At 36.2% G+C, this 26,152-nt stretch overlaps 1 protein-coding gene across 7 annotated transcripts in view; it reads left to right on the forward strand.

Moving 5' to 3' along the window:
* AKAP9 (A-kinase anchoring protein 9) overlaps window positions 1-26,152 on the forward strand; it is a 120,209-nt gene that overhangs the window by 58,730 nt on the left and 35,327 nt on the right. For 6 of the 7 annotated variants that reach the window (XR_014494311.1, XR_014494312.1, XM_083378570.1 and 3 more), the window contains 6 exons: window positions 5,086-5,294; window positions 12,362-12,524; window positions 19,781-19,993; window positions 21,206-21,244; window positions 22,579-22,811; window positions 24,486-24,605. Coding sequence is in view for 5 of the 7 variants with exons in the window: in XM_083378570.1 (XP_083234696.1) it covers window positions 5,086-5,294; window positions 12,362-12,524; window positions 19,781-19,993; window positions 21,206-21,244; window positions 22,579-22,811; window positions 24,486-24,605 (977 nt within the window). In the remaining 2 variants the exon portion in view is untranslated. The remainder of the gene's footprint in view (window positions 1-5,085; window positions 5,295-12,361; window positions 12,525-19,780; window positions 19,994-21,205; window positions 21,245-22,578; window positions 22,812-24,485; window positions 24,606-26,152) is intronic. The other variant, XM_083378572.1, reaches the window with a different exon arrangement.

Here is a 26,152-nt window from a genome sequence, read left to right on the forward strand (position 1 = left end):
CCATGGAGCTCGTTGGGATCTTCACCGGGTCAGGGGCCGCAAGGGTACAACTCGGTCCAGTGCCTCAGCGGCTGCCCTTTCCCAGGCTTCCACTAAGGCATCTGCCGAGTTGTGAGCGACGGAGGCAGGTGGGGATCCCAGCGCTGCCTGGAACCCGGGATCAAGTTTTTAAAAATCAGCTACAACTGTACTCAAGTCTACTCAAGTTTTAAGAATGATACCTGAGAGCTTACTTTGTTGTAAGTTCCCTAGAATAGTCCATGGTGAGATAAGAGGCAAATAAATTTGATAGATAGATAGATAGATAGATAGATAGATAGATAGATAGATAGATAGATAGATAGATAGATGATAGATAGATAGATAGATAGATAGATAGATAGATAGATAGATAGATAGATAGATATTTAATTGCTAGAATAGTGAGATATTTGCTTATATATCAATAGATATCTTTAGTAAAGTTTTTAACTGGTGCTTTTAATGTTTTTTTGTTTTGCATTAGTTCTAATTATTCTGCCATTTATTTAATTTTTTAAAGAATGTTTGTGCTTTTTACTATGTTTCATTTAGCCTTTGTCTTTGCATATCCAAAATATTTAAACTTCAGCTTTATTATTAGTGCTTCCTGTGAGCAGATTAGTTTTCCTATATTTAATTTTGATTAATGTGGTCTTATGGTCCAAAGTATTCTCAACAATTTTTCTCTAGCACCACAATTCACTATTTATGAAGAAGTTTTGTTTTTTTACTTTGATGGTTTGGTTTTCACAACTATATATGAGTACTGGAAAATTCTAGTATACTAGAATTCATTGTCAGTGTGATTTGCCTGCACTTAAATGTTCAGTCTAGATCTGTTGTCTGTCTTCGACATAACAGACTTCTATTTGCTGGCCAAAGTAAACACACTCTGAACTTTCGAGTGGAAGAACATATAGCCTGTGATTTTACTTTCTTTTCTTTATCTTTGCATTGGATTGGCACTGCTTGTTGTTGTAATCTTCATTTTTTGTAATTTTAAGCAACAGATTAACTTTCGTACTCTCTTTTATGTCCCAAGGGTGCTTTTCCAAAAGGCAACTGGACTTTCCTCAATTTTTTTCCTTGAAAACATTTAGCTTCTTGGCAAAAAGTTTCTTTAGTTCCTGAAGAAGCAAGAAAGTCCAGTTGCCTTTTGGAAAAGCACCTTTGGATACTTTGACTTGGATGATTGAGAATCTCCATAGATAGTTCTTCTGTTATCTCTTTAAATCTTCTTTCCTTCCAATAATCAAAGTGATGCTATCAGTATATTTTAGTCCAGAATTGGTAATGATATATCTGCATATAAGTTAAATAAAATATTTTATATTTGAATATCAAATAAATATGGTGACAATATACTGTAAATCTTGGTTTACTTTTTCCTCAGTTCCCAATTGTAACTGTTATTCCATGGCCAGCATAGACATTGTTCAACAGGCAGTGAGGTGACCTCCATGATTTTGAAGCCTGTTCACAATTTATGTTCTGCTACGTCAGAAACCTTATCATGCTCAATAAAGCAAAACCAGACATAGTCCAGGAACTCTCCTGCTTTTCCCTTGTTCCGTTATTTTAAAAGGATACATTTTTTGATTCAATAATTAAAGGGATAAATCTATTTCAATAATTAAAATTATGGAATTTTAAAGAAATAGTATTACTCCAAAATAGTTCATATAATAGAAAACATCAAACTGTACAGAAAATATTTCCTAAGGATCAAGATTAAAGGGTATGATAAACGAATGTAAATATCTGAATGAAATATTTCATTTTTTTATTTTCTCTAATCTTCAAAAATAGTAGACTACCATAGTCTATAACTTAAAGGATAAGGATTTTTTTGTTTTGTTTTCAGGAAGAACATAATAGCCGATAGTCCAAATTTATAATGATAGCCAGTTATCCTTAACCATCTCAAAAAAGCTAAGCAGATTTAGATTTGGTTAACCCTTGCTGAAAGACCCCCAAGAGATATCCTGGATATTGGCTTCATTAGAGAATTCACAGAAAAAAACCTCCCAGTAGGTTGCCAAGAGTTTTATAGATCACATTTATAGGCTGTCCAATGCAAAATTACTTTGAGTCAATATTACTCAATGGGAACTTGACTATTACCTTTATGTGTAGGTTTCTCTTCTCTCTTTATTGGATTCATTATGCAATTCATTATGCAATTCTCTTGCTTTATTGGATTGCTTTCATTCAGTAATTCATTTAATGCAGAAATATACATTGTTAGGAGCTTGGTGCCAGCATAGTCAATTGGTACTAAAAGTCTTAAAATAGAGTAAAATTTACAGAATGTGATTTACAGCCCCCAAAACCCTTTTCTCTACTTATTCAGTGTCTTCCTTTAGGCAAATTTTATTAAAAGTCTTCCAGAAACATAGCATAAAGCAGGGGTGGGTAGAACCCAAAGTATTAAATACTAAGTCCTGGAAATCTTTTGTCATTATTCCAGTCTACAGAGAGAAGAAAGATTCAGTGTGTTGTTTTAGCTACAAAAAATAGAATTCCAAAGCTAAACCATGGATATTGTGCAGTGCACATTGCAGGTTTTATCCTTAATTATAAATACTCATTGTTCTTTGCTTTATAGTATAGAATACCCAATAACTAATTTATCCTTTTATTTGACTGTATTTTTCTGTAGCTCTGCTTACTGTACTTGTTATTTGTCAGAAGCTGAGCAGGGTCTCTTACTTGGTCAGTTCTTAAGATGGGTGAACTTCAAAGAGCATCAGTTGCATCAGTAAGTGGTGTTGATGGCTCAGTAGAGGGTAGATCTTCCCTCAACTCAGCTTTAACCAATGTTTTGGTATAGCATCGACAAACAATATCCTGGATGTCCATTGCAATTGTCCTTTCTGCTCTGTGGATATTAAAGCTCTTTCATCTTCTGGCCCTGATCTATTTATACATTACATATTATTCAAAGTGAGAATGGTTAAGTCTAATAATTTTTAAGTATTGCCTTTTAAGAATTCATTGCATACCATAGTAAATTGGCTAATAGAACATGTCAGACATCCTTGAGCAAATTGCACATTGTGCCTAGGAGTTTTATTTCTGCAGGACATGGAAGTGCTTTGAAATCCCGTGCAGATGAAAGATGCCAAGTGAACATAAATTAAATTCATCCAGTTATTCATTTCATTCATAAAAAAACTGAGTTTTATTTTCATGAAGTATTGCAATTAGTATTTTTGTTAGATTTACAAAGCTAAAAGGAGATATATAACAGTAATAACATTTAGGAAAATATTTCATATTTTCTATAAAGAGTAATTTAAAATGTGGAACCAACCACTTTAAAAGATAATCAGAATGTTTGGGACTTTTATTGAACCAGTTAGGTTTTCAAAAGAAATGACCAAGGGGTCACTTTTGATTATCCCTTTTAAGGTTTACTGAATTGTACTGAGTCATATTTAAGGACTTTAATCTAATAAAATTTATCCTTACAAATTTATACATCTTTTAGGTCACTGACCATAAGCATACATTTGTTGTGACAGTATGATGTTCCTTTATATCCTAATGACAGATCAGGTATTTTAACTTGCTTTTTGTTAAAAATTAATTTTCAGTGCCTTCTTCACTGGAAACAAGTCTTTTTTTCCCAATTGGTGCTTTAAACATAAAGCCTCAAAGCAACAGTATGCTTACAGTATGTTTTATATATAGAAGAGTCGTGGTGGCACAGTGGTTAGTATGCAGTATGGCAGGCTAATTCTGCTGACTGCTAGGAGTTTGATTCAGACCGGCTCATGGTTGAGTCAGCCTTCCATCCTTCCAAGGTCGGTAAAATGAGGACCCAGATTGTTGGGGCCAATATGCTGGCTCTGTAAACTGCTTAAAGAGGGCTATAAATCATTGTGAAGTGATATATAAATCTAAGTGTTATTGATATACTTTTAAAAAATAAAGATTAAGATTGGTAAAAGCTAATAAAAAGGTAAAGGCAGAGATAGCAGGTTGACTCCTTAAAATCCATTTTTAAATTAACTTAATTGTCTGCTGGGAAATCTAAGGGTTGACTTGAATTCCCAGATGAAAATGAGATGGGACAAAAATTGGCATTTTAAAACACTTCCAGATTTTCAACTGCAGTCACATTTGTGTAAAATACTACTTCTCAATGAAATGATTTTCATGTTGCTGTTTTGATAACATATTTTCATATATTCATGTACATAATAATTATTTATACTACTCTGCAAACATAATTTTTAACTTGCTATTCATATTTATTTGAAAGTCTAACTGAAGTCATAAATAGACATGCATGAGATTTAACCTTGTTTCTATATCAACAAATATCAAGACACTTTAGATTTATACAGATCTGCTTTAGAACAGTTCCCTAGAGCATATTTTTGGTGGATGAAAACAATTGGCAAAAGGAAGATGTTTGATCCTTGAAGATTCATGCTAAGAAAAGGAAGGTAGAATCATATATCTTTCATTAATAGGATCAAACATCTTCGATGATCAGATTGTTTTCATTTCACATAAATACAAATTGAATTCTTTGTTTTCCATTAATAATAATAATCTATATTCAATTATTGAATTAAAATGTTTAAAAATAATTTATTAGTGGCAGAATGTTAGTGTTTTTTCAAAATGGAATTTTAATGCAATCAGATGATCTCTGTGCTTTCAATGTGTGGTAGCTTATACTAGAAAAATAACTGTAATCCCTAAATAGAAGGTAATGCTTGAAATATAACCCTATAGGTAAATAGATAGATTTAAACAATTAGATTAGTTTTCATAATGTGCTGATATTCAAATATTTTTCTTCTGTTAGTATCTCCTTTTCTATTTGCTGTCTGCTTTGTAATTAACTAACTTCATTTGTGTAATTTAATTGCAAGATGTAATTCATTTTATTGCTTGATGTTCTTCATTCTCAGTGTAAATATTTCTGTTTACTATATAGTTTATTTGATCATATTCATTAATTTGTATAAGAAAAATCCTGCTAATGCTAGAAACAAAAAAACCAAACTGGGACATTGTTTTTTCTTTTATTTTTTTGTTATACAGAAAGGCAATCATCTCAGTATATTGGCAATGATCTTGAAATTCAAGACAACATCATGTGGTCAGAAGTCACAGATGAAGAGTTTGAACTCACCCAGTTCCTTGGCATGGAAATAGATGCAAAAAATGAAGAGTTAATTCTAAATATCAATACCCGACTTCAAGCAGTATTTGAAAAACTTCTTCAAACAATAAATGAAACTGCTAATCAGGTAACATTGTTTAATTATAGCCTTGAAAGAATGTCTGAGTGGAAAAGAAAAAAATGAATTTGATACACAAATCAAGAAATTGTTTCTTTAATTTCTGCATACATTTTAAAAATGTTTCCCCCTTTTTAAAAGGATTTCTGAGAATGGTTTCTTTGCATGGACTTTTACTATGATTACAAGTTAGATTCTTTTAGCCTCATGTGACATCATGATGTTAAATCTTCTGATTTTTTTTTCAAGATTATATGACAGCTGCCCCTGGAGTCTTAGGAAGAGCACAGCTGCTTCAAAAATTATGGATACATATTGTAGTTAATGCTCTCACTATTCCAAAGCATTTTCTAGAAAGTACTGAAATATTTTTATTCTCCTTATCTCTCATCAGGAGCATGATGTTTAGAATAATGGGTGCATTTCTGTACTAAATCTATTTTCCTCTTACTTAAATAATTATTGAGCAAGGTAACATTAATAATTGAACAGAAAATGGTGTTTGAAATGAGCAATGAACTTGTAATAAAGATAATTTTCAAATGGCTATTATTTATTATTATTATTATTATTATTATTATTATTATTATTATTATTATTATTATTATTATTATTATTTATTATTATCTGTGTAGAGAGTTTCCTCCTTTAAATTTCTGGGAGTCTACCTCTGTGAAGATCTGACCTGGAAAATTAACACAACCCAGGTGGCTAGAAAGGCCCAACAGAGGCTTCACTTTCTTAGGGTCTTGCGGAAGAACAGGGTAGAACAACAGCTAATGACCCTCTTTTACCGGTCTACTATAGAGAGCATCCTCTCATATGGTATTGTGGTTTGGTATGCTGGTCTGACAGCCGCGGACAGGAAAGTATTACAGAGGGTAGTGAGCACAGCACAAGACATTGTGGGCTGTTCCCTGACACCACTGGATGACATCGCCAGGGCTCGTTGCCTTGGAAGAGTGAGGAAGATTCTCAGGGATGACTCATACCCTGAACGGTATCTCTTTACTCTCCTACCATCCGGTAGGAGATATAGGAATATAGCCAGCCGTACCAACAGGCTGAAAAATAGCTTTTATCCGTGGGCTGTTAGGCTTTTAAATGGGACATAATCTTATACAGAATTGACTTGGGAGGCCGGTGTGTGGTGTAGTTGGTTCACATGGTGTGGTAGGATGGAGGGTTTGTTGTTACTGTGTGTTGGGGGGGAGAGAGCACGGGGGAGGCTCAGCTAATCTCAATGTACACATGTTGTACTTTGACAATAAAGGTTTATTATTTATTATTTAAGTGTGAAGCAAAAAAACATGTCCTCTGTGAAACTTATTTTTTTGCAGTAATCACAGTGGAACTCTTCCCCCCCACCAAAAAAAAGCACTATATGGTGGATCAGGCACCTTTTTTAACTTTATAAGCACAACTATGTTCCAAGAAAACTATATTATCTCTATCAAGTTCCATTCTGACTATTCAATATCTTAAAGTCTGTATTGTCTTCCAAGTCAGGAAGCAAAGATTATCAATCAAATATTAACCATTACGTTCATATTTTGTGATTCCTTTATCATAAGATTTATTTATTTATTTGTTTGTTTTTATATACCGCCCTTCTCCCGAGGGACTCGGGGCGGTGTACAGAGCAAGGTCAGTATACAGTTAAACAATAGTAAAAAAACAAATGAAACCCCAAGAGCTATCAGGCCAGGCCAGACTGCTGGAACAGGTGGGTTTTTAAGTCGCGCCGGAAGGTGCAAAGGTCGGGGGCCATCCGGATTTCGGTAGGCAAGCAGTTCCAGAGGGTTGGCGCACCCACTGAGAATGCTCTCTCCCTGGGGGCCACTAGCCGGCATTCTCTGACCGGTGGCACCCTGAGGAGGCCTTCTCTGTGGGAGCGCACAGGACGGAGGGGTGTTGACGCTGGCAGTAGGTGTTCCCGTAGGTAATCCGGACCCATGCCATGTAGGGCTTTGTATGTCATCACTAGCACCTTGAATTTCACTCGGAAGGCAACTGGAAGCCAGTGCAGCTCACGGAGGAGAGGTGTGATATGGGAGTATCGGGAAGCCCCCAAAAGTGTTCGTGCAGCTGCACTCTGCACCAGCTGAAGCTTCCGAGTGGTTTTCAAGGGCAGCCCCATGTAGAGAGCGTTGCAGTAGTCAAGGCGAGAGGTCACAAGTGCATGGGTGACTGTACGTAAGGCATCCAGGTCCAGATAGGGTTGTAGTTGGCGCACCAGTCGAACCCGAGTGAAGGCCCCCCTGGTCACAGCTCCTATGTGATCTTCCAAGGATAGCTGTGAATCTAGGAGGACACCCAGGTTGTGGGCCCTATCAACAGGGGGTAATAACTCACCCCCGATGTTAAGGGATGGAATGCTCTGAGTATCCTGGCATGCCGGTATGTACAGCCATTCAGTCTTGTCCAGGTTGAGTTGTAGCCTGTTCCTCCCCATCCATTCCCGAACTGCTTCTAGGCAACGGGACATCACGTCGAGGGCATCACTGATGCAGTTTGGAGTCGAGATGAAAAGCTGGGTGTCATCAGTGTACTGATGGTACCCTACTCCAAAACCACGAATGATCTCACCTAGCGGTTTCATGTAGATGTTGAACAGGAGAGGCGAGAGGACCGACCCCTGAGGAACTCCACAAACGAGAGGTCTCGGAGTCGACCTCTGTCCCCCTGCCAACACCGACTGCGAGCGTCCCAGGAGAAAGGAGGAGAACCATCGCAGAAACGTGCCTCCCACTCCCAATCCCCTGAGGCGCCGCAGCAAGATACCATGGTCGATGGTATCGAAAGCCGCCGAAAGGTCTAATAAGACCAGGGCCTGTCCCGGGCCCTCCAGAGATCATTCATCAGAGCGACCAATGCCGTCTCCGTGCTGTAGCCCGGCCTGAAGCCCGATTGGCATGGGTCTAGATAATCCGCTTCATCCAGGACTTGAGGAAGCTGATGCGCCACCACACTCTCAACAACCTTTGCAAGGAAGCGAAGGTTGGAGACCGGACGAAAGTTATTCAATGTAGCTGGGTCCAAGGTGGGCTTCTTGAGGAGAGGTCTCACCACTGCCTCCTTCAAGGAGGCGGGGAAGTGACCCTCACTCAGAGAAGCAGAGATGACTGCCTGAAACCAGCCTCGTGTCCCCTCCCGAGCTGCATAAGCCAGCCAGGAAGGGCACGGGTCCAATAAGCATGTGGAGGAGCTCAACCTCCTCATAATCCTGTCCACTTCCTTTGGAGTCACAGGATCAAACTCCTCCCAGATGACGTCGACAAGACTGCCCATGTCATGTTAATCAGACTGCCCAGTTGGAGTCCAGGCCGGTTCGAATCCGAGCGATTTTATCCAACAGATATTGACCAAATTCCTCGGCTCGACCCTGTAAGGGTTCCTCCCTCACCTCTTGGTTCAGAAGGGAGCGGGTCACTCTAAACAGGGCAGCCGGGCGATTATCTGCGGACGCGATGAGGGCGGAAAAGTAATTGGTTCTCGCCGCCCTTATCGCTGCGAGATAAGACCTGGTGTGGATTCTTAGTCGCAACCGGTCGGATTCGGATCGACTGGATCTCCAACGGCTCTCTAGGCCCCGTCTCTGACGCTTCATCTCCTGGAGCTCCGCGGTGAACCATGGGGCTCACTGGGATCTGCGCCGGGTCAAGGGCCGCAAGGGTACAACTCGGTCAAGTGCCTCTGTGGCTGCCCTTTCCCAGGCTTCCACTAAGGCATCCGCCGAGCTGTGAGCAGGGAGTGCAGGTGGGTTCCCAAGCGCTGCCTGGAACCTATCAGGGTCCATTAGGCGCCTGGGGCGGTACCATCTGGTTGGCTCCGCGCACCCACGGTCCAGCCGTGGGAGGTGTACTATGTAATGATTATTTTACTGTTGTTTATCTTCTACTGTGCCATGAATTCCAAAGGAATCACTATATGGATAATGTATTTACTTTCTACAAGCAACATTGTTGCTGGACACAAAACTCACATGGAATAAATACATTTTATAGGGTCTGTTTAGAATCTATTGAATTTCTCTGTGCAAGTCAAGAATCCAGATTCAGAGCATCCCAAATGGATATCTGATCTCTGCTTAAACACAACTAGTGAAGGAAGTCTATCGTGTCTCTTGGAATTTGTTCCATGTTGAATTGCCCTTATTGTTAGAAACATTTTGGTAAAGTTGAGTTGGAATGTATGATGTCGGTGTATTATTCCTTATCCAGCATTCTGCAATGATAGCCAATACATCTTGACTACCTTTTGGGTGTCATCTACATATAGAGGAGTACTATCACCTCTTCAGTCTTTTCTTTATTAGCTTCTGTCAATTTTAGTTTAAATTAAGTAAAATTAAATTATTTTAAGTATGCGATACTAATTAGAACGATTTATTTACTGGGTGTGACTTTTTTAAAAAGCAATTAAGAAATGGATCAGGCAATCACAATGCTTTTTATTTCCTTCAAACATTCATTTATGAACTCTGCCTTGGCTTCTGAATCTTGTTGAACAAGGTTTGAGGTGGGTGTGTTAATTCAAACTCCAAATCCCTGTGTACCTGCAGTAAAGTAATTTAACCACTCCTACAATACTGTTCTGACCTTCTCCTCGCATTGAGACACAGCTCTTGCTTTGCATAGAGAAGCTTATCTGATTTCTACAACTTAAGGGGGGGAAAAGACTAAATAGTATCTTAATTTAGTATGTTATTGGCTTACTTCAGTGGAGAATTTTAAATATTGACAGTTGCTGCAGGAATTTTTTTTAAATGGTCTGGAGGCTTGCTGCAGAATATCGTATCCAATTATGAAGATAATCTTTTGTGTTGATGAATGCTTTCCTTGGTTTTCTTTTTATTTTAATGCCCTTTTCCATTTGGTTCCATGAGAGGAAATGTCAATTCTCTGAGGACTGCAAACATTGCTTTTTTTCCCCCCCATCTGAATGTTTACCTAGAACTTCCTGATGTTTTTGGATTGCTCGTCTGAGTGTGAATTTATCATTCCTTGCCCTCTGCAACAGGCAGATAGTTAATGAACTGCATTTTACCAACAGTTAAAACTATTATATCAGGGCAAGTTATTTGATGAAAAAGAACTGCAATAGATTACTATGAAATGGATTCCTACCGTACATACTGGTTATCAAATATGTGGAGTGGTCTAAGGTCTGAAAAAAGTCAAGAGGAAAATACTTTAGAAGTTGAATCTCGTGTGCCTTTACCTTATCCTTTTCCGTTTTCTGATCAATTGGATGATAATAATTCTGTGGTTATCAATACGTCACTTCTTTATGTAAAGCACAAGAAAAATGGACATAGATTAAGAATTGTTTCAAAAATTTCTTTGCCTACACCTCCATATTCAGTAAGTATGATAAAATAGAGAAATCATTTTTTTTCTTTTCCATGGTTACTGTAAATTTGTATTATCCAACAATATTTTTCTGTCAGATGTAATTTTGTAGAAGTACTTAATCAGATTTCTCTCAAATTGTTGATTTATATGATATAAAGAATTCCTATAATGTCTTTAAGAAAGCTACTAATTTTAGTGTTCATCACTTTAACTCTTTTATACAAGCTTCATGTAACTGAATTATAGCTGATTAAACTAATAATTTAACTACAGAATTAATTTTAAAGTTTCAGTATACAGAAGATTTTGCTTGAAAGAACATTTCTGCAATGTAGCATTATTACAGTTGACAATGGAAAATATATTAAAAATAATATATTGTCCATTTTAACTGGTGAATATAAATATTAAATATTAATATTTACATATTACACATTTACATTATATATATATATATATATATATATATATATATATATATATATATATATATATATATCAGTACCTTAAGTGTATTAACATACTTCTAAGTAATAATTTAAACTTTCATTTAACCTATTTGAATTGAGGAAAATAAGCTTAACATTGTTTAATGTGTACTTTAATTTGATTTTTGATATACTGTGCTGACAGTGATGAGCTGAGACCTGTAACTGTATATTGTAAGAGGAAAATGTATCTTCCAGTTTTACTGATTTCATTTTAATTATGGATCTTGAGAATTTGTTTCATGTCTTCAGACCATTATCCAAGGCATATAGTCTGTTAGTCACAAATGTTGTATGACATAGCTATTCATCTTTAACCACACTTAGAAAAACATAGGTGTGTGCTGTTTTATTTCTGGAAAGTAAACAATGTATGTTCTGTCATTTTGTAATTTGAATAGCAGGGGAAATGCCTGTACTCTCATATTCTTGTTAAAGAGCTAACTTTTTCACCTGCTAATCAGAAGTAAAGAAAAGGATCACATTTTTAAGATGGTTGCTATCATACGTTGATCTGAGAAAACTATATTGTAGATAATTGAGTTTAGAGAGGCAGAATTTCAGACGTTTGCAGGAATGTGAAATATTGATCTTTCACATGTGTGGTTTAAGAAATAAAGGTATTATACCCTTTCGTGACATATCATTTTAAGTCTATTAGTTAAATAAATCCCAATCCAATACATTGAGTGGAAAATATAGAATATGAATAACACTAACCCAAAGAAGCTTTAAATCCTGAAAAACACTAATTGTAAGATTTTTTTTCATTAACAACTTTGATTAGTGAAAGTTGTTAAATAATTGAGTGCTTTCAAATCTACATATAGTATTCACTGATCAGTGAGGAAAGCACAAAACTATGAAAAAGTGGAATTATTTGAGATATGAAATTAGTTGTTTTGCACAATTTTCAACCCTCTCAATTTGAACAATTTAGGTCAAACGTTTAATAAAAATTACTGTGGGTGGTACATGTTGAAGTTTATATTAATACCTCAAGGTTTTCTTTTTAGTGTAAATTGGACAGACTCAAGATCCGGTACTTGAACACGGATATGGACGTGTAATAAAGTCATTCATTGTACAAATATTTGTTTATCTTGTTATCCATAATGTATGAGGGCAGTAAACTTCTCATTTCAAGCTAATTTCCCAAACTTGACAATGTTCGTATGCAGGACTTTTTAAAATGTACATTAAAAATTTCAACATTTAAATTCTGTTTTAGCTTGAACATGCAAAAGCTACACAAACAGAATTGATGCAAGAATCCTTTAAATGGGAACATGAAGCTACTGAATTAACCAAATGTCAGGAAGAATTGCAAGAAAGGTTTGATGAAGAGGTCAGAGCTAGAGAGCAGATAGCACTGGAGCTTAGCAAAGCAGAGAGTAAGTAATTGATTTGTTTGCAATAGAGTGCTTTAAGTAATTATACAATGTTACATTCCCCCAATCCAAAATTATAAAGCAGTTACTTTAATTTTTAGGCAATTATAGATGGTTTATGGGGTTTTTTTTTACAGTTGAGAATAGATTACAAATGAATAGAAAATTGATTAAATCACAAAGAAAGAAAAGCAATCATCATTCAAGAGAGAATGTATACAGAAATGATAGGATAATAAGATATTATTATAAAGAGGAAATGAAGAGGGTGTCAGCTAATTATATTTATAAGATTTGTAAATTTTTTCACATACTGTACCAAATAAAAGTTCTAGATTCATTAGATCAGCATATATATATTTAAACATTTATTACTGAGTATTTCACAAAATGTGACCATGGATGATTAACAGGATTGAGAACAAATCAAGATAAAGAATAAATAATAATAAAATCCACAAAACACAATATCATGGGCACAAAACACAATATCTTATAGCACAAAGACCCAAACTACAAACTCTTAAACCAGTTATTCAAACTCTTAAACCAGTTTTCCAGATAGGATCATCCAACATGGTCAGGGAAAAACCAAATTTTTAAAGCCTTAAAAAGATCAGTAGGATAGATCCAACTGAATCTTGGGGACAGTATGCTGTTCCAAAAGACTGATATTATGTAGAAAATGCTTCCTGGCTTCCATTAGTTGGCATGGAAGGGATCTGAAACATGCTTTCTGTGTTGAACCCCATAGAATGAGCGGACATAATAGGATATCTCCCAAATAATCTGGTGTTGCACCATGAACCTCTTAATAGAAAATAACCGCCACCTTCAGTTGCAGCCAGAAACCTATAGGAAGTCAGTGCAACTCACAAAAAAGTGTTAATGTGAGTGTACTGTGGCAATGCCCATAAAAACCCACACTGCCAAATTCTAGGTCCATTGTATCTCCCACATAATTGTCAAGACCAGCCCTATGTAGAGCATGTTGCACATCCCAAGCAGGAAAAAATCTAGCACGAGTGACCATTAGCATGTTATTCAGTATATGACTTAGATCTTCAACCTTTATAATACATTTCTTTGACAATTAATATACTATTGCTGATTGTGATTTTTAAGAGCCACTTAGAATAAAATATGCATTTAAGTTAGGCTTTATTTTTAACTATTTTTCAAACAATATTTAAATATAAGCAGATGCATATCAGATATGTTTTCAAATACGACTTCATTTCTTAGCTAACTTCTCTGAAATGTCCATGATCCCAGTTATTTGAAATGCATCAAAATATTTAAAAATTTGAGTGACAAATGATCAGTACTTTGAATGGTGATATACTAAAGTATAAAGATGATCTCCATAGATTCATCTTTTAAAACAATATGTATTATTATTCACTAGATTCAGATTAATATATTACATTGTTATTTCACAATATAAAATGCAATGTACAATATTTTCATAGTTGAGTTTGTATACTTTATTCCTTAACATCTTGAGATTTGTAGAATTGCCCCCAAAGCATTTTCTTGTATTGTGTATTGGCATTGGCAATTACTTTATGATAACTTTATTGTCACTTTGAATGTACACCAATCGGCATACATCAAAATGAAATTTTGTTGCATACAGCTCTCAAAGGGTCACCACCTCCAATATATACTCCTTGTTCGTGGCCCGCTCAAATTTCACATTGTCCATTTTAGTCTCTAGGGAGTGAACGATGGCAAACAGGACAGATGGAAATGGGGCTCCATGTGGATTAGCCCTCAAGTTAGCTTGTATTCTGACAACCTCGCCTTCTTTCCTTTTTCTGATCCTGACTCTTCCACCTTTACCTTTAAGAGGCCTTGCTTCTTTTCACCCCTGGAGCATGCTGCCGCCACCACCAACTCCTCCAAAAGCCTCTCTCTCTTCCTCTGGGCCTGCCGACAGCCTCATCCAGTTCCTTCGCTCCATAAGCTCTAGGTCCTCTCCTCCTCTGCCTCCTCTGGAAACAGCACTGATTTTCAATACAATCCATCACTAGGCCAGCAGTCAGATCTTGCTGTTGGTAGAACAAATTCAAACAGTGCCAACGACTTTTAATGGTCTCACCAACAGTTCCAAAACAACTAGAAACTCGCCATGCCAGCAAAGATTGTTGGTCGTATGTTACCTTAGTTCCACCATGTTGCTGAAACACATTAAAATCTTCCTGATCATGTGGCCTATACTATCCCTTAATATCCCTCCCAAAACTTTGCCTTCAAGAGCCAATGCAGCCGCAGCCATTCCAGGCGCCGCCATCTTAGGTCCAGTATATAAAAACAAGAGGGGTGCAACAGCTCAGCAATTAAGATGGTGGGCTTGTTGATGGAAAGCTTACAGTCTGGGTTTGAGACCCAAGTGCCGCACAGTGGGGTAAGCTTCTGTTACTTGCCCTCCTGCCCAGTTAACCGTTCAAAAGCATGCAAATGCAAATAGGTAAATAGGTACCACTTCGGTGACAAAGTAAAAGTGTTCTATGTGCCTTCAGTCTATTGTCATGCTGGCCCCAGGATCATTATCAGAGGAAATGTCCTCTGATAATGCTGTCTCCCTCAGCTAAGAAACAGAGATGAGCACTGCCCCCTAGAGTCAGGCATGACTGGACAGGGGAAAACTTTACCTTTACCTTTATATAAAGACAAACTATTTTTAAGACAGTAATTCTATATATTAAAGAAAATCTTGATTTAAGGGTGGGGGTTTTTTTTGAGAGCAGGATTGTCTATTAACCCCAAATTTCTATTTAATGGAAAAATCTCTGTCTTTTTTCTTTATTTTTCTGTTAAATGGAAAAATCCCTCCATTTTTTCTTTATTTTTCAGAGATCAAATGCAAACATTTAAGAAGGCTGCTCTCTAAAATATAGCATTCTTGGTGCCACTCCTAGGGATTATTGTAGGTTCGTTTTTTTTGCCAGTTCTGTCAATAAAGAAGTGTTTATCACATAGAATTAGAATGTAGTAGAGAAATCAGTGGTATCTCTCCTATTCCAATATGTATTCATTGGCCCACCCGTTGTTACCTGATATTCTCAGTTCTTTCTATTCTTCTTCCTTAATACAGCAGTTGCCACTATAGCATGTGACCTATCTATCTGCCCATCTTCCTAGACCTAGAACCTCCTCTTCTCCTTTCCTCATCAGGAAACCAGCCTTAATCCTATGAGCCTTCCCAATCTTCTTAGCCTCTCGCTTCCTTTATCCAGGACTCAAAAATGAAGCATGCACAGAAGCATACCCATTTCTTTGAGGACACAGTAAGCACAATCCAGATAGCTTTCCTACATAAGGAATAAATCTATTCTTTCAAAGTGTTGTCTGAGTAAGACATTTGTCTGTTATATCTAAATTCTGCTAAGTCTAGATCTGTTACCCTGAGAATTTGCGTATAGCATTTTCCAGTTTAATTTTCAGGTACCAATCCTTGTAAAAAAAAAAACAACAAAATTACTCCTTAGAAAGTATCTAAACAATTGCCCCCTTCGCTTCTGATCACAACTCGGCTATGTCCTTACCAGGACTCTAGTTGAAGGGGAAGGAGAAAAGCTTTCTTATGAAGCCTCTACTCTATTCATTAACCTAAGCATTAAGAATGCTGTAGATATAATTTACTTGGACTTCAGTAAGGCATTTGATAAAGTAGATCACAACCTACTACTTGATAAGATAGAAAAATGTGGGTTAGATAGCATCACCACCAGATGGATTTGTAGCTGGCTGAGAGGCCACACACAGTGCCTGGTCCTCAATGGAACTACATGGAAGGAAGTGTGTAGTGGGGTGCCCCAGGGCTCTGTTCTGGGCCCAGTGCTCTTCAATATCTTCATTAACGATTTGGATGAGGGGATGGGGAACTCATCAAATTTGCAGAAGACACCAAGCTGGCAGGAATAGCCAATACTCCAGAAGATAGGCTTAAAATACAGGAGGATCTGGACAGACTCAAACACTGGGTGCTATCTAACAAAATGAAATTCAGTGATGAAAAAATTAAGGTTCTACATTTAGGCAGGAAAAATCAAATGCACAGATATAGTATAGGTGGTAGCTTGCTCAATAGTAGTAACTGTGAGAGGGATCTCAGAGTCCTAGTGGACAATCACTTAAATATGAGCCAGCAGTGTGCTGCAGCTGCCAAAAAAGCCAATACAGTGCTAGGCTGCATTAACAGAGGGATAGAATCAAGATCAAGTGAAGTACTATTACCACTTTACAATGCTTTGGTAAGGCCACACCTGGAATACTGCATCCAGTTTTGGTCACCACAATGTAAAAAAGATGTTGAGACTCTAGAAAGGGTAGAGAGAAGAGCAACAAAGATGATTGAGGGACTGGAGGCTAAAACATATAAGGAACGGTTGCTGGAATTGGGTATGTCTAGTTCAACGAAGAGAAGGGTGAGGGGTGAAATGATAGCAGCGTTCCAGTATCTCAGGGGCTGCCACAAAGAAGAGGGAGCCAAGCTATTCTCCAAAGCACCTGAAAGCAGGACAAGAAGCAACGGATGGAAACTAGTCAAGGAGAAAAGCAACCTAGAACTAAGGAGAAACTTCCTGACAGAACAATTAATCAGTGGAACAACCTGCCTCCAGAAGTGGTGAATGCTCCAACACTGGAAGTTTTTAAGAAGAGACTAGACAGTCATTTGCCTGAAATGGTATAGAGTTTCCTGCCTGAGCAGGGGGTTGGACTAGATGACCTCCAAGTTCCCTTCCAACTACTACTACTACTAGTAATCATTATTATTATTATTATTATTATTATTATTATTATTATTATTATTATTATTAATAATAATAATAATAATTATTATTATTATTATTATTATTATTATTAATTATTATTATTATTATTATTTGCTAAGAACCATCTGTCATTCTGCATATGATAAAGTTACCAAAAAAAATCTGCAGCCCACCCCACCCCCCAAATAATGAAAAAAAAATAGTCCCCCTCATTCAAAAATTGTGTTTCTTTTTATGTAAATTATTTAAAATAAGCAGTAATAGGATTGTATTATAACTAGTACACTGATACAGCCACACATTATCTTTATAAAATCTTTAGAAAGAGCTCTTTGGAATTGCATCTGCATTTCATCTGAAGATGAACATTTTCTAGCAGATACTTATGCTTCTCAGCATTTTTAAAACAGCTGTCCTGAATAAAATTTTAAGATTTTTTTCACAATCTATTCTTAAAACACATTCACATGTGTATTAACCTAAACAGCATAGCAAAGTATCTATACTCTTCTGATATATATTCTTATTGCAAAGTGCCCTTCTATATACGGATATCTATATATGCATGTTATCCATTACAGTGACTACTTTTCTAAGATATAGAAATATTTTACTATATAATAATTCTGGGGAATTTTACCTTATTAATTGTGGGGCATTTGATCCAAATGCACAAAAACAGACACACACATTCTGTAATTTCGTTCTTGGAGGATCTTTTTAATGAAAAACCAAGTCTACTTATGTACAATTCTTGATACTAACAAAAGAAATTCCCAAGAAAGAGTTTAACACTGAAGTGTTGTGGTGCATTCAACTGTGAAGTAATAAATTTAACATGTTGAATTGTTGAAATTTGACCTGTTGAAATACTGCCTGTATTACTGCATATACGTAATCTGGGAATTTATCATCAGTAAACTCTCTGCTGAGAGCATTATTAGATGTTTCAACATAATTCAATACTGATAATATTGAAGTGTGCAAGGGAACGTATTATTGTTTAATCATTCATCCACAGTTTATTAGATTTAGTATAGACATACTAATATTTATTATTGCTTTTTGGAATATTGCCTGCTGGTAATCAGATTATGTTTGCAATAAATGATAGTTTTACAAATGTGTATATATCAATTCTCATAAAATTATTGATTTTTTAGATTTTGAACTATTAAAAAAATTAAACTGAACAATAAACACCACTTAAGTTTTGTTAATAGGTACATATTATTTCCAAGACATTTTCTTCATAAATGAACAATTCATATGTTAAAATCACTTACACTAGCATAAAGGAAAAGTTCTGAACTGAATGGTTAGGCTTGTTTAGTTGTTATATATCTATGAATGTTCTTAGTTGTTCTCAGGATAGATCAAGTTACATACTGTAAGAAGTGAAATACAGGGATAACAAAAAAGTCATAACTTTGTAAGATTTAGCTGTAACCATTCTTCAGCTAGGAAAAAATTGTGAATTGTCTACACACATTTACACACACATTTTTTATATCAGTTCATCTTTCCAATGAATATTTTCTATCATAATCATTTAATACTATAGTCTTGTACAATTGGCAATCAGCTAAAAATTGTAAATGTGTAGATACCACCATATTGTATCATATAATATATGTATTAAAGGAACACTTATTCACAAATAAGGAAATATACATGTTAGACTTCACATATAATGAAAATGAACAGAAACCATGCCTTATCTGGAATTCTATCAACTTTAGGACATTGCTTTATTAAATTTCCATTATAACAGTGTTCTAACAATGGAGACTAAATACAGAATATGTAACAGAATATGGAACACAGAATAACAGGGGAAAGGACCTTGAAGGTCTTCTAGTCCAACCCCTTGCTAAGGCAGGGCCTATACCATTTCAGACAAATGATTGTCCAATTTTTCTTAAAACTTCCAGTACTGGAGCATTCTCAACTTCTGAAGGCAAGCTGTTCCACTGATTGATTGTTATAACTGTCAGGAAATTTTTCCTTACTTCTAGGAAGTAGATTTTTTTCCTTACTTCCTTGACTAGTTTCCATCCGTTGCTTCTTGTCCTGCCTTCAGTCACTTTGGAGAATAGCTTGACTCCCTTTTCTTTGTGGCAGCCCCTGAGATATTGGAACACTGCTACCAAGTCCCCCCTCGTCCTTCTTTTCATTAAACAAGACATACCCAGTTCCAGCAACTGTTCTTTATATTTTTTAGAACATTATCAAATTCATATATTGACACTCATCTCCATAAAAATTCCTTTTTTTAAAAAATGAATGTTTCATCTTTGAATATAGCATTAATATTACAGTATAGTATTTCATTTTTTATTACTTGGGCAGATAAAGTTTTTTTGGTATAAAATTACAGTGCTGTGATCATGCTATTCATATTTTTTTCCAGAAGGTTTTAAAATATTTTACTCAAAAATTATTATGCTTCATTTGGACATCTCTGTTTTTCCGTAGATCTTATTGATGTTTATGCAGATGAAAAATCACTTAGGGAAAAACAAATCCAGGAAAAGGCAGAGGTAATAGAGCATCTTGAACAAGAGCTACTTCGTACAGGTAACAAATTACAGGAATTAGAGGCTGAGAGACACCACCTTCAAGAAGAGAAAGAATTGCTCTTCAGACAAAAGGATGCTATGAAAGCTGATGCAGGACCCATAGAACAACGTATGTATTTTTTTGAGTCTTCCAAATATGTATGGTTTTATTATTTAATATCTAATAGACTTTCACAGACTATAGATGTGTAATGGGTGATCTAAGCCTTCTGAGTTAGTTGTTTTCTGTGTGACCGGGCATTTCAAAAGATCTCCAGGATATAAAGTCAGTGAGATGCAGGGGGTGACTTGGGGAGGAATGCCTCAGATCCAGACATTTTTAGACAGCATTTACTGGGAACAAAGAGTCATTCACTCAATTTTGTTTCTGCTTTTATATAATGTATAGGTTGCTACAATAGATGGAAGTGCATTAATAACATATTCATTTTATATTTAGCAAGATTTAGTACAGTTCTTTAATGTAATTGCTTTCATCAGCAGAACTGAGAAAGGAACCATTCTTCTCCTTTGATACCTTTTAAAATTGATCTGGAGCATCAAGCATATTTAGAGGTGACACTCATTTATCCATAATGTTAACAGGGTCTTCTCCAATTTATGGCACCTAACTAATTAAAAAGATGCATGGAGAGAATTGATTTTTTTAAATGTTGAAAGACTAGTCAAAATGGGTAATGGATATCCAAAATGTTATTTTCATGGAGAGTTCCCTGCATGGATCAGGCACTGTTGGGCAGTCCATGCCAAGAGTGTAGCACATACTTTGTTCAGAGCACACATGTTGTGGAAAACTTTTTTGGGGAGAGGTGTTTAAGCACTGGGAAGATGAAAGACTGGCAATAGACATGGCCTCAGAGAGATAGCATGGTGGTCACATGCAGGATGAGTATGTTAAGTATATACAAACTGGTAATGATGAGGACGGAAGGAATGGAAGAGGTACAGTAGATACATTGTACAGTAGATACATATGGAAGAGGTACAGTAGATACATTGGATAGATAACAGAGCAACAGAGAAGATAAGAAAAATGGCAGGAAGGTATGCCACTTTTTAATTCAACAATATTCTAATGTATAATAAAAGTATTATGTGAATAGCTGTCTGCAACATTTTAGAGAAAAATAAATGGAAACTTGGAAAAAATATCTTAACAGTTGTGTTTAATAAATCAATCACATTTTTTTAATTCATTGGGCATTTTACTGAACTCTTTATTCTGTCTTCGGCTTCATTTTTCTCATATTGTATTTCAGCTTGAGAAAGCTAGAGATGGCATGTGAATTACTTTGCTTCTTGTTTTTTTCTGTTCTCCTAGGCCTAGTAGATGCTGCAGTCGATGCAGCTTCCCAAGCAGGTGTGTTTGTATATTGCATGGCAAATCTTTCATTGGGTGGAAGATTTAACAGCTACTGACTCTTGTTAATCATGGTCTCTCTTTGGGCTTTCGGCTTACTGACATTAACTTTACTGGCCTGCAGCTTTGATACTGTGTTTCATGTTCATACCTTTATTTTGAATAACAATTGCTCACAATTTTACAGTATTAATATTTTTAAAATTCTAATTACTTCAGTAACCATCATCTTAATCAGCTAATAATTTCTGCATTCATATAATAATCTGCATATAGAGATCTTTGTCAAATAAAACTCATGTGTGATATTTGAGGAAGCAAGTGTGATGGAAGATGATGGTACAAAAATCTATACAGTAAGATGCAAAAAAAAAACCCTGCCAAAAGACCATTATCCGGTGATGCTTTTTTCTTCATTTGGCAAAGACTTAAATCCAAAAATCTATTATTTTTAATATTTCTCAATCAAGAAATGATTCATGATTACAGCATGTATACCAATTAAAGGACTGAAACATAACGTATATAATCTTGGTATTACTTTTGATTATATATAACATTAAGCAATGTATGCATTATGCTTCCCCTTTGATGTTACCTCAGTAAACTGGAAATTGTCTTGGCATGTGAAGTTTTATATGCTGCTCAATAGCATCTGAAGCTTCAGGTCATTTATAAAAAAAATCACTGGATGTTTCTTGCCACCATCAGTGCAATTCGGAAGAGGTTGTTAGGATATGAGAATTACCTGTATTTTGGATAGAAATAACATAGCATTCAAAATCATATTAAAATGCCAATGTTACTGGAGCATTTTGGAATGTACATCTGCAGCTATAGCTCCCTTGTCACATATCCCTAAGTTCTTCAGTTCTTTGCATTTGTCTTTTAAAAGTTTCTTTAAAAAATTGGAGGGAGGAAGTTAACTGATTGAAAATTCCAGGTGAAGGTAAGAAATAGTTGGGGAAGGGTTTCTCCTATAACTCACCAGGTGAAGGTCTAAATTATTTTACATTAAAATGTTGTGTGTGTCATTTGTGAGAATTTTTATGTTTCAATTGGAACAATCCTACAGGATGAGAAGACAGTTGGGTTTTAATGCCATTTACATTTTCTATAGTATTAATGAAAATAAATATATAATTCTATCAGGAAAGTTAAACCATGCAGATATTATTATTATTTATTGAAAATTATCACATAATTTTGGTGAAACCCAAAGTTATTTTCATCCTTTATTATACTGTAGCATAAACTTGTCATCTTGGGAGTGAATTTATTTTATAAAGCAATATTAACTATCCACATATAATAAGTTATGCTTTATTAAACAGAGTTGTTGGCGGAGACAGAAAAGTTAATGAAAGAAAAAATAGAAGTGCAGCGGCAGGCTGAAAAAGAATACAATTACCTTCAAAAGCAGGTGAAGGCACTGGAAACTGATATAGAGGAGCAGGTCAACCAGTTTTTGGAGCTAGAGCAAGAAAAAAATGCAGAGCTAATGGATCTAAGGCAGCAAAACCAAGCTCTAGAGAAACAGCTTGAGAAAACAAAAAAATTTCTAGATGTAAGTAAAACGATGAGCTCAATCCACACATAATTTACAACAGAATAAAAACAGAGAATTCAACAAAACCTCAATTAGCACAATGCATTAAAATGCTTATGTCATACACAATTTAGACTTTTTTTAAAAAATAGCATAGTAAACAGGCTTTTTTGTAAAAAAAAAAATAAGATGGCTATGTTTTCGTATTTAAAATTAATTTGATTTATACAAGGTTATCATTGTAAACTGTGAAAAATGTTTTTAATTTGAACCAATCTCAGCTTAAACTCTTTAAAAAGCCTTGATTCAGGAGTAAAGCATTTCTGATAATGTTGAAACAATGCTAAAGGATTTCCAGTACAATTGGACTTCTATAACTTTTCAAACCTAAAGTGATTTCTGTGTAAAAAGATTGGAAAACTAATTACAATTTTTCTGACATAACATATAGCATAATTTTATGCTAAAATTGCCATTGATTTTATATATTTGCTGAGTATCTACTTGGATTTTGTTTCTAATGAATAATGTAAACAAATTGCTTGATTACTGAATCACATTTAGTAATGTAACTGCTTGATTACTGAATCACATTGCAAAAGATCTGAGGAAAAAAAGATGCTGCTACTTTGTGTATTGCTTGTCTAAGTTGTGTAGTGTTGTATGTAAATGTACAGAATGGGGTTGATGTTCCATATGAAGAACAATACACACATACCCATTCTCAATTTTTGTCACACTCTAATTATCACAAATCATTACTAAGGTTTTATGGAACTAACTTAATAGTATTTTAAGACATCAGTGGTTCCTGTTATATTTTGTAATAAGTTGAAAACAAGATATAAGTAATCCTTGACTTACAATAACAATTAGGACCGGAATTTCCATCATTAAGCTTAACAATAGAAATCCTTATAGTCCCAGTTGCTGTTGTTAACTGAATCTCACAGTCATTATCTGAGCAACTTCCTGCCAACTTCTAACAGCCAAACTCATAGAAAAGCCAGCAGGAAGTTGTAAGTGCCAAACCAGCAGGCAAGTAAGTGGTGTTGCCAAGTGGGGAGGGAGTGAAGTGTTGTGCAGGCAAAGTGAGTGAGAAGTGTTATCTCAAGGAGTGTATGAGGAAACAAACAAAAACTGCCATGTAGCCATGACTGCACAAGAGATGAGAGGATGTGAAGGGGTGCACAAAAGTCACTGTGCAGGTCAAGGAAGTTGTGTGTAGTTGTGGCATGAGTCAGAGAGGTTGCACAGGGGTTCAAGAGAGGGTCAGGGAGGCTGGGTGGGGTGCATGAGTGGCTTTTGCAGCATAGAGGAGCTGAAATAGGATGTATGAGTTGGAAAGGCTTATTCTAAAGAGTTGTGACCTACCCATAGTTTCCCCATTGACCTTCTGGGGAAGCCAGAGGAATGGTTACAAATGGCAATCATGTTATCTCCATGATCATTTGGAAACTGATAGTAAGTGAAACTGGTTGCCAAGTACCCAGATTATGATCACATGTCCATGGAGATTCTGGGGCAGCCAGAAGTCCAAGGACCACTTATAACCCTCATTTACTCAGTACCATTGTAACTTTGAACAGTCACTGAACAATTGGTCATAGGGTCGAGAACTATCTGTATTGTGCATTACATTTTGATATTTCCCATTAAAAATACACACATATATAACGGCTTACATTTCAGGAGCAGGCAATTGATAGGGAGCATGAGAGAGATGTTTTCCAGCAAGAAATACAAAAGCTTGAGCAACAGCTTAAAATTCCTCAGAGATTGCAACCAGTCAGTGAACATCAAAATAGAGAGGTAAGATAAAGGGATAATTCATTTGTGACATTGTATGAACTGTGACTATGTGGCACTCCCTTAGTTTTTATGTTAATAATCAACCAGAAGAATAAGATTTAGACTGAGCTGCATAAGTGAGAATAAACTCTTTAGGGCTTTTTTCCATATTAACTTGCACATATTAAATCTTTCCTCTGAAATTTTTAGCTGCCTTTTTGCTAATATGGCTTTTTGAGAATTAATGGTGAGACTCTGCAGAATCTTATGGGTATATACATATGTTTGAATTTAATGACAAGTGCTATTCTGTGTTTAAGCCCCTTTTTACAGTAATTTTTATGGTAATTAAGATTTACAAAGTATGGCAAAGCACAAGCATTGCAAAGAATGCATAAACTATGGCTGTATGGTAATGTAGGAGGTAAGTTTATATATATATATATAAAGCTTCCTGGGGAAACACAGAGGAGGGGGAGGAGCCGATCAGTAGTTTTCCCCCAAAAAAACCCCTCACACCCTTAGAACACTTGCAGAGAGGTAGTCCTTAACTTATAACCATATCGGCATGAAATTTGCATTGCTAAGTAACTCAGTTGTAAAGTGGGATGTCACATGACCACAGCAACTTAGGATGGCAATCTCAGCACTTCCCGTTACAATCATTAACCAAGAATCATGGATCCTTAAACAAGTAGCCCTGCCAAGGCAAGCCTTCCCTGTCCTGACCTTCAGTAGAGTGAGGGACTGTCTCCAATTCCGCCCCATCCTCTAAAAGCAGCACAGCTTTCCAAAGGTTTAGGGGGCTACATGTACAAAACATTCACCAGGGAAGCTGTGTGCAAAAAAGAGACAGTGAAGTGCTTCTGTTCTGGCTGCAACGTCTGGATGCGAAAAATACAAAGGTTGGTGTGGGTGACTGGGAGAGAAGGTAGGTAGGTGAACTTGCTGGTGCTTATTGGGGTTCATGGATGCTTCAGCTTGGTACCACACTGCTTGGGCAGTCTGGAGAGCCACTTGTAGGAAGCACTTGCTGAAGAAACTGGTGTGCCTGAGGTAGCATGGTAGCCAAAAGTCAAAGACAAGGCAGCAAAGGCAGTGAGGTGTCTATGTTTTTAGCAGAGGTGGCTGGGTACAAAAGATGAGAAACTATTGGAGAGAACTGGGAAAGAAGACAGCTAGATGAACAAATGCTTGCTGATGTTTGCTGAGTTGTATAGTAGTAGCTGAAAATTCCTGGGATGTTAGAATGGGCCCAAGAGCTGGGACTGTTTGCTATGCTTCTAAGCATGGTGCAAGATGGCCAAAAGGGAGATAGGCAGGCTGGGGGGAGTTGAAGTGCCCCTGCATTTCTAAGTGCAGTAAGACCGCCAAACACTTGAATTTTGATCATTTGGCCACAACATCAGGCGTGGATTATCTGTCTACTTTTTCAGTTCTGATGTAACTTTGCACAATAAGTTCTGAACACACACACACACACACACACACACACACATACACAAACACAGAATCTAGCCTAAAGGCCATAAATTCCAATAGGTATAATATAGAATAGTTATAATTCT

This window comes from Vipera ursinii (genome assembly GCF_947247035.1).
Source record: "Vipera ursinii genome assembly, chromosome: Z".
NCBI classification, from domain to species: domain Eukaryota; kingdom Metazoa; phylum Chordata; class Lepidosauria; order Squamata; family Viperidae; genus Vipera; species Vipera ursinii.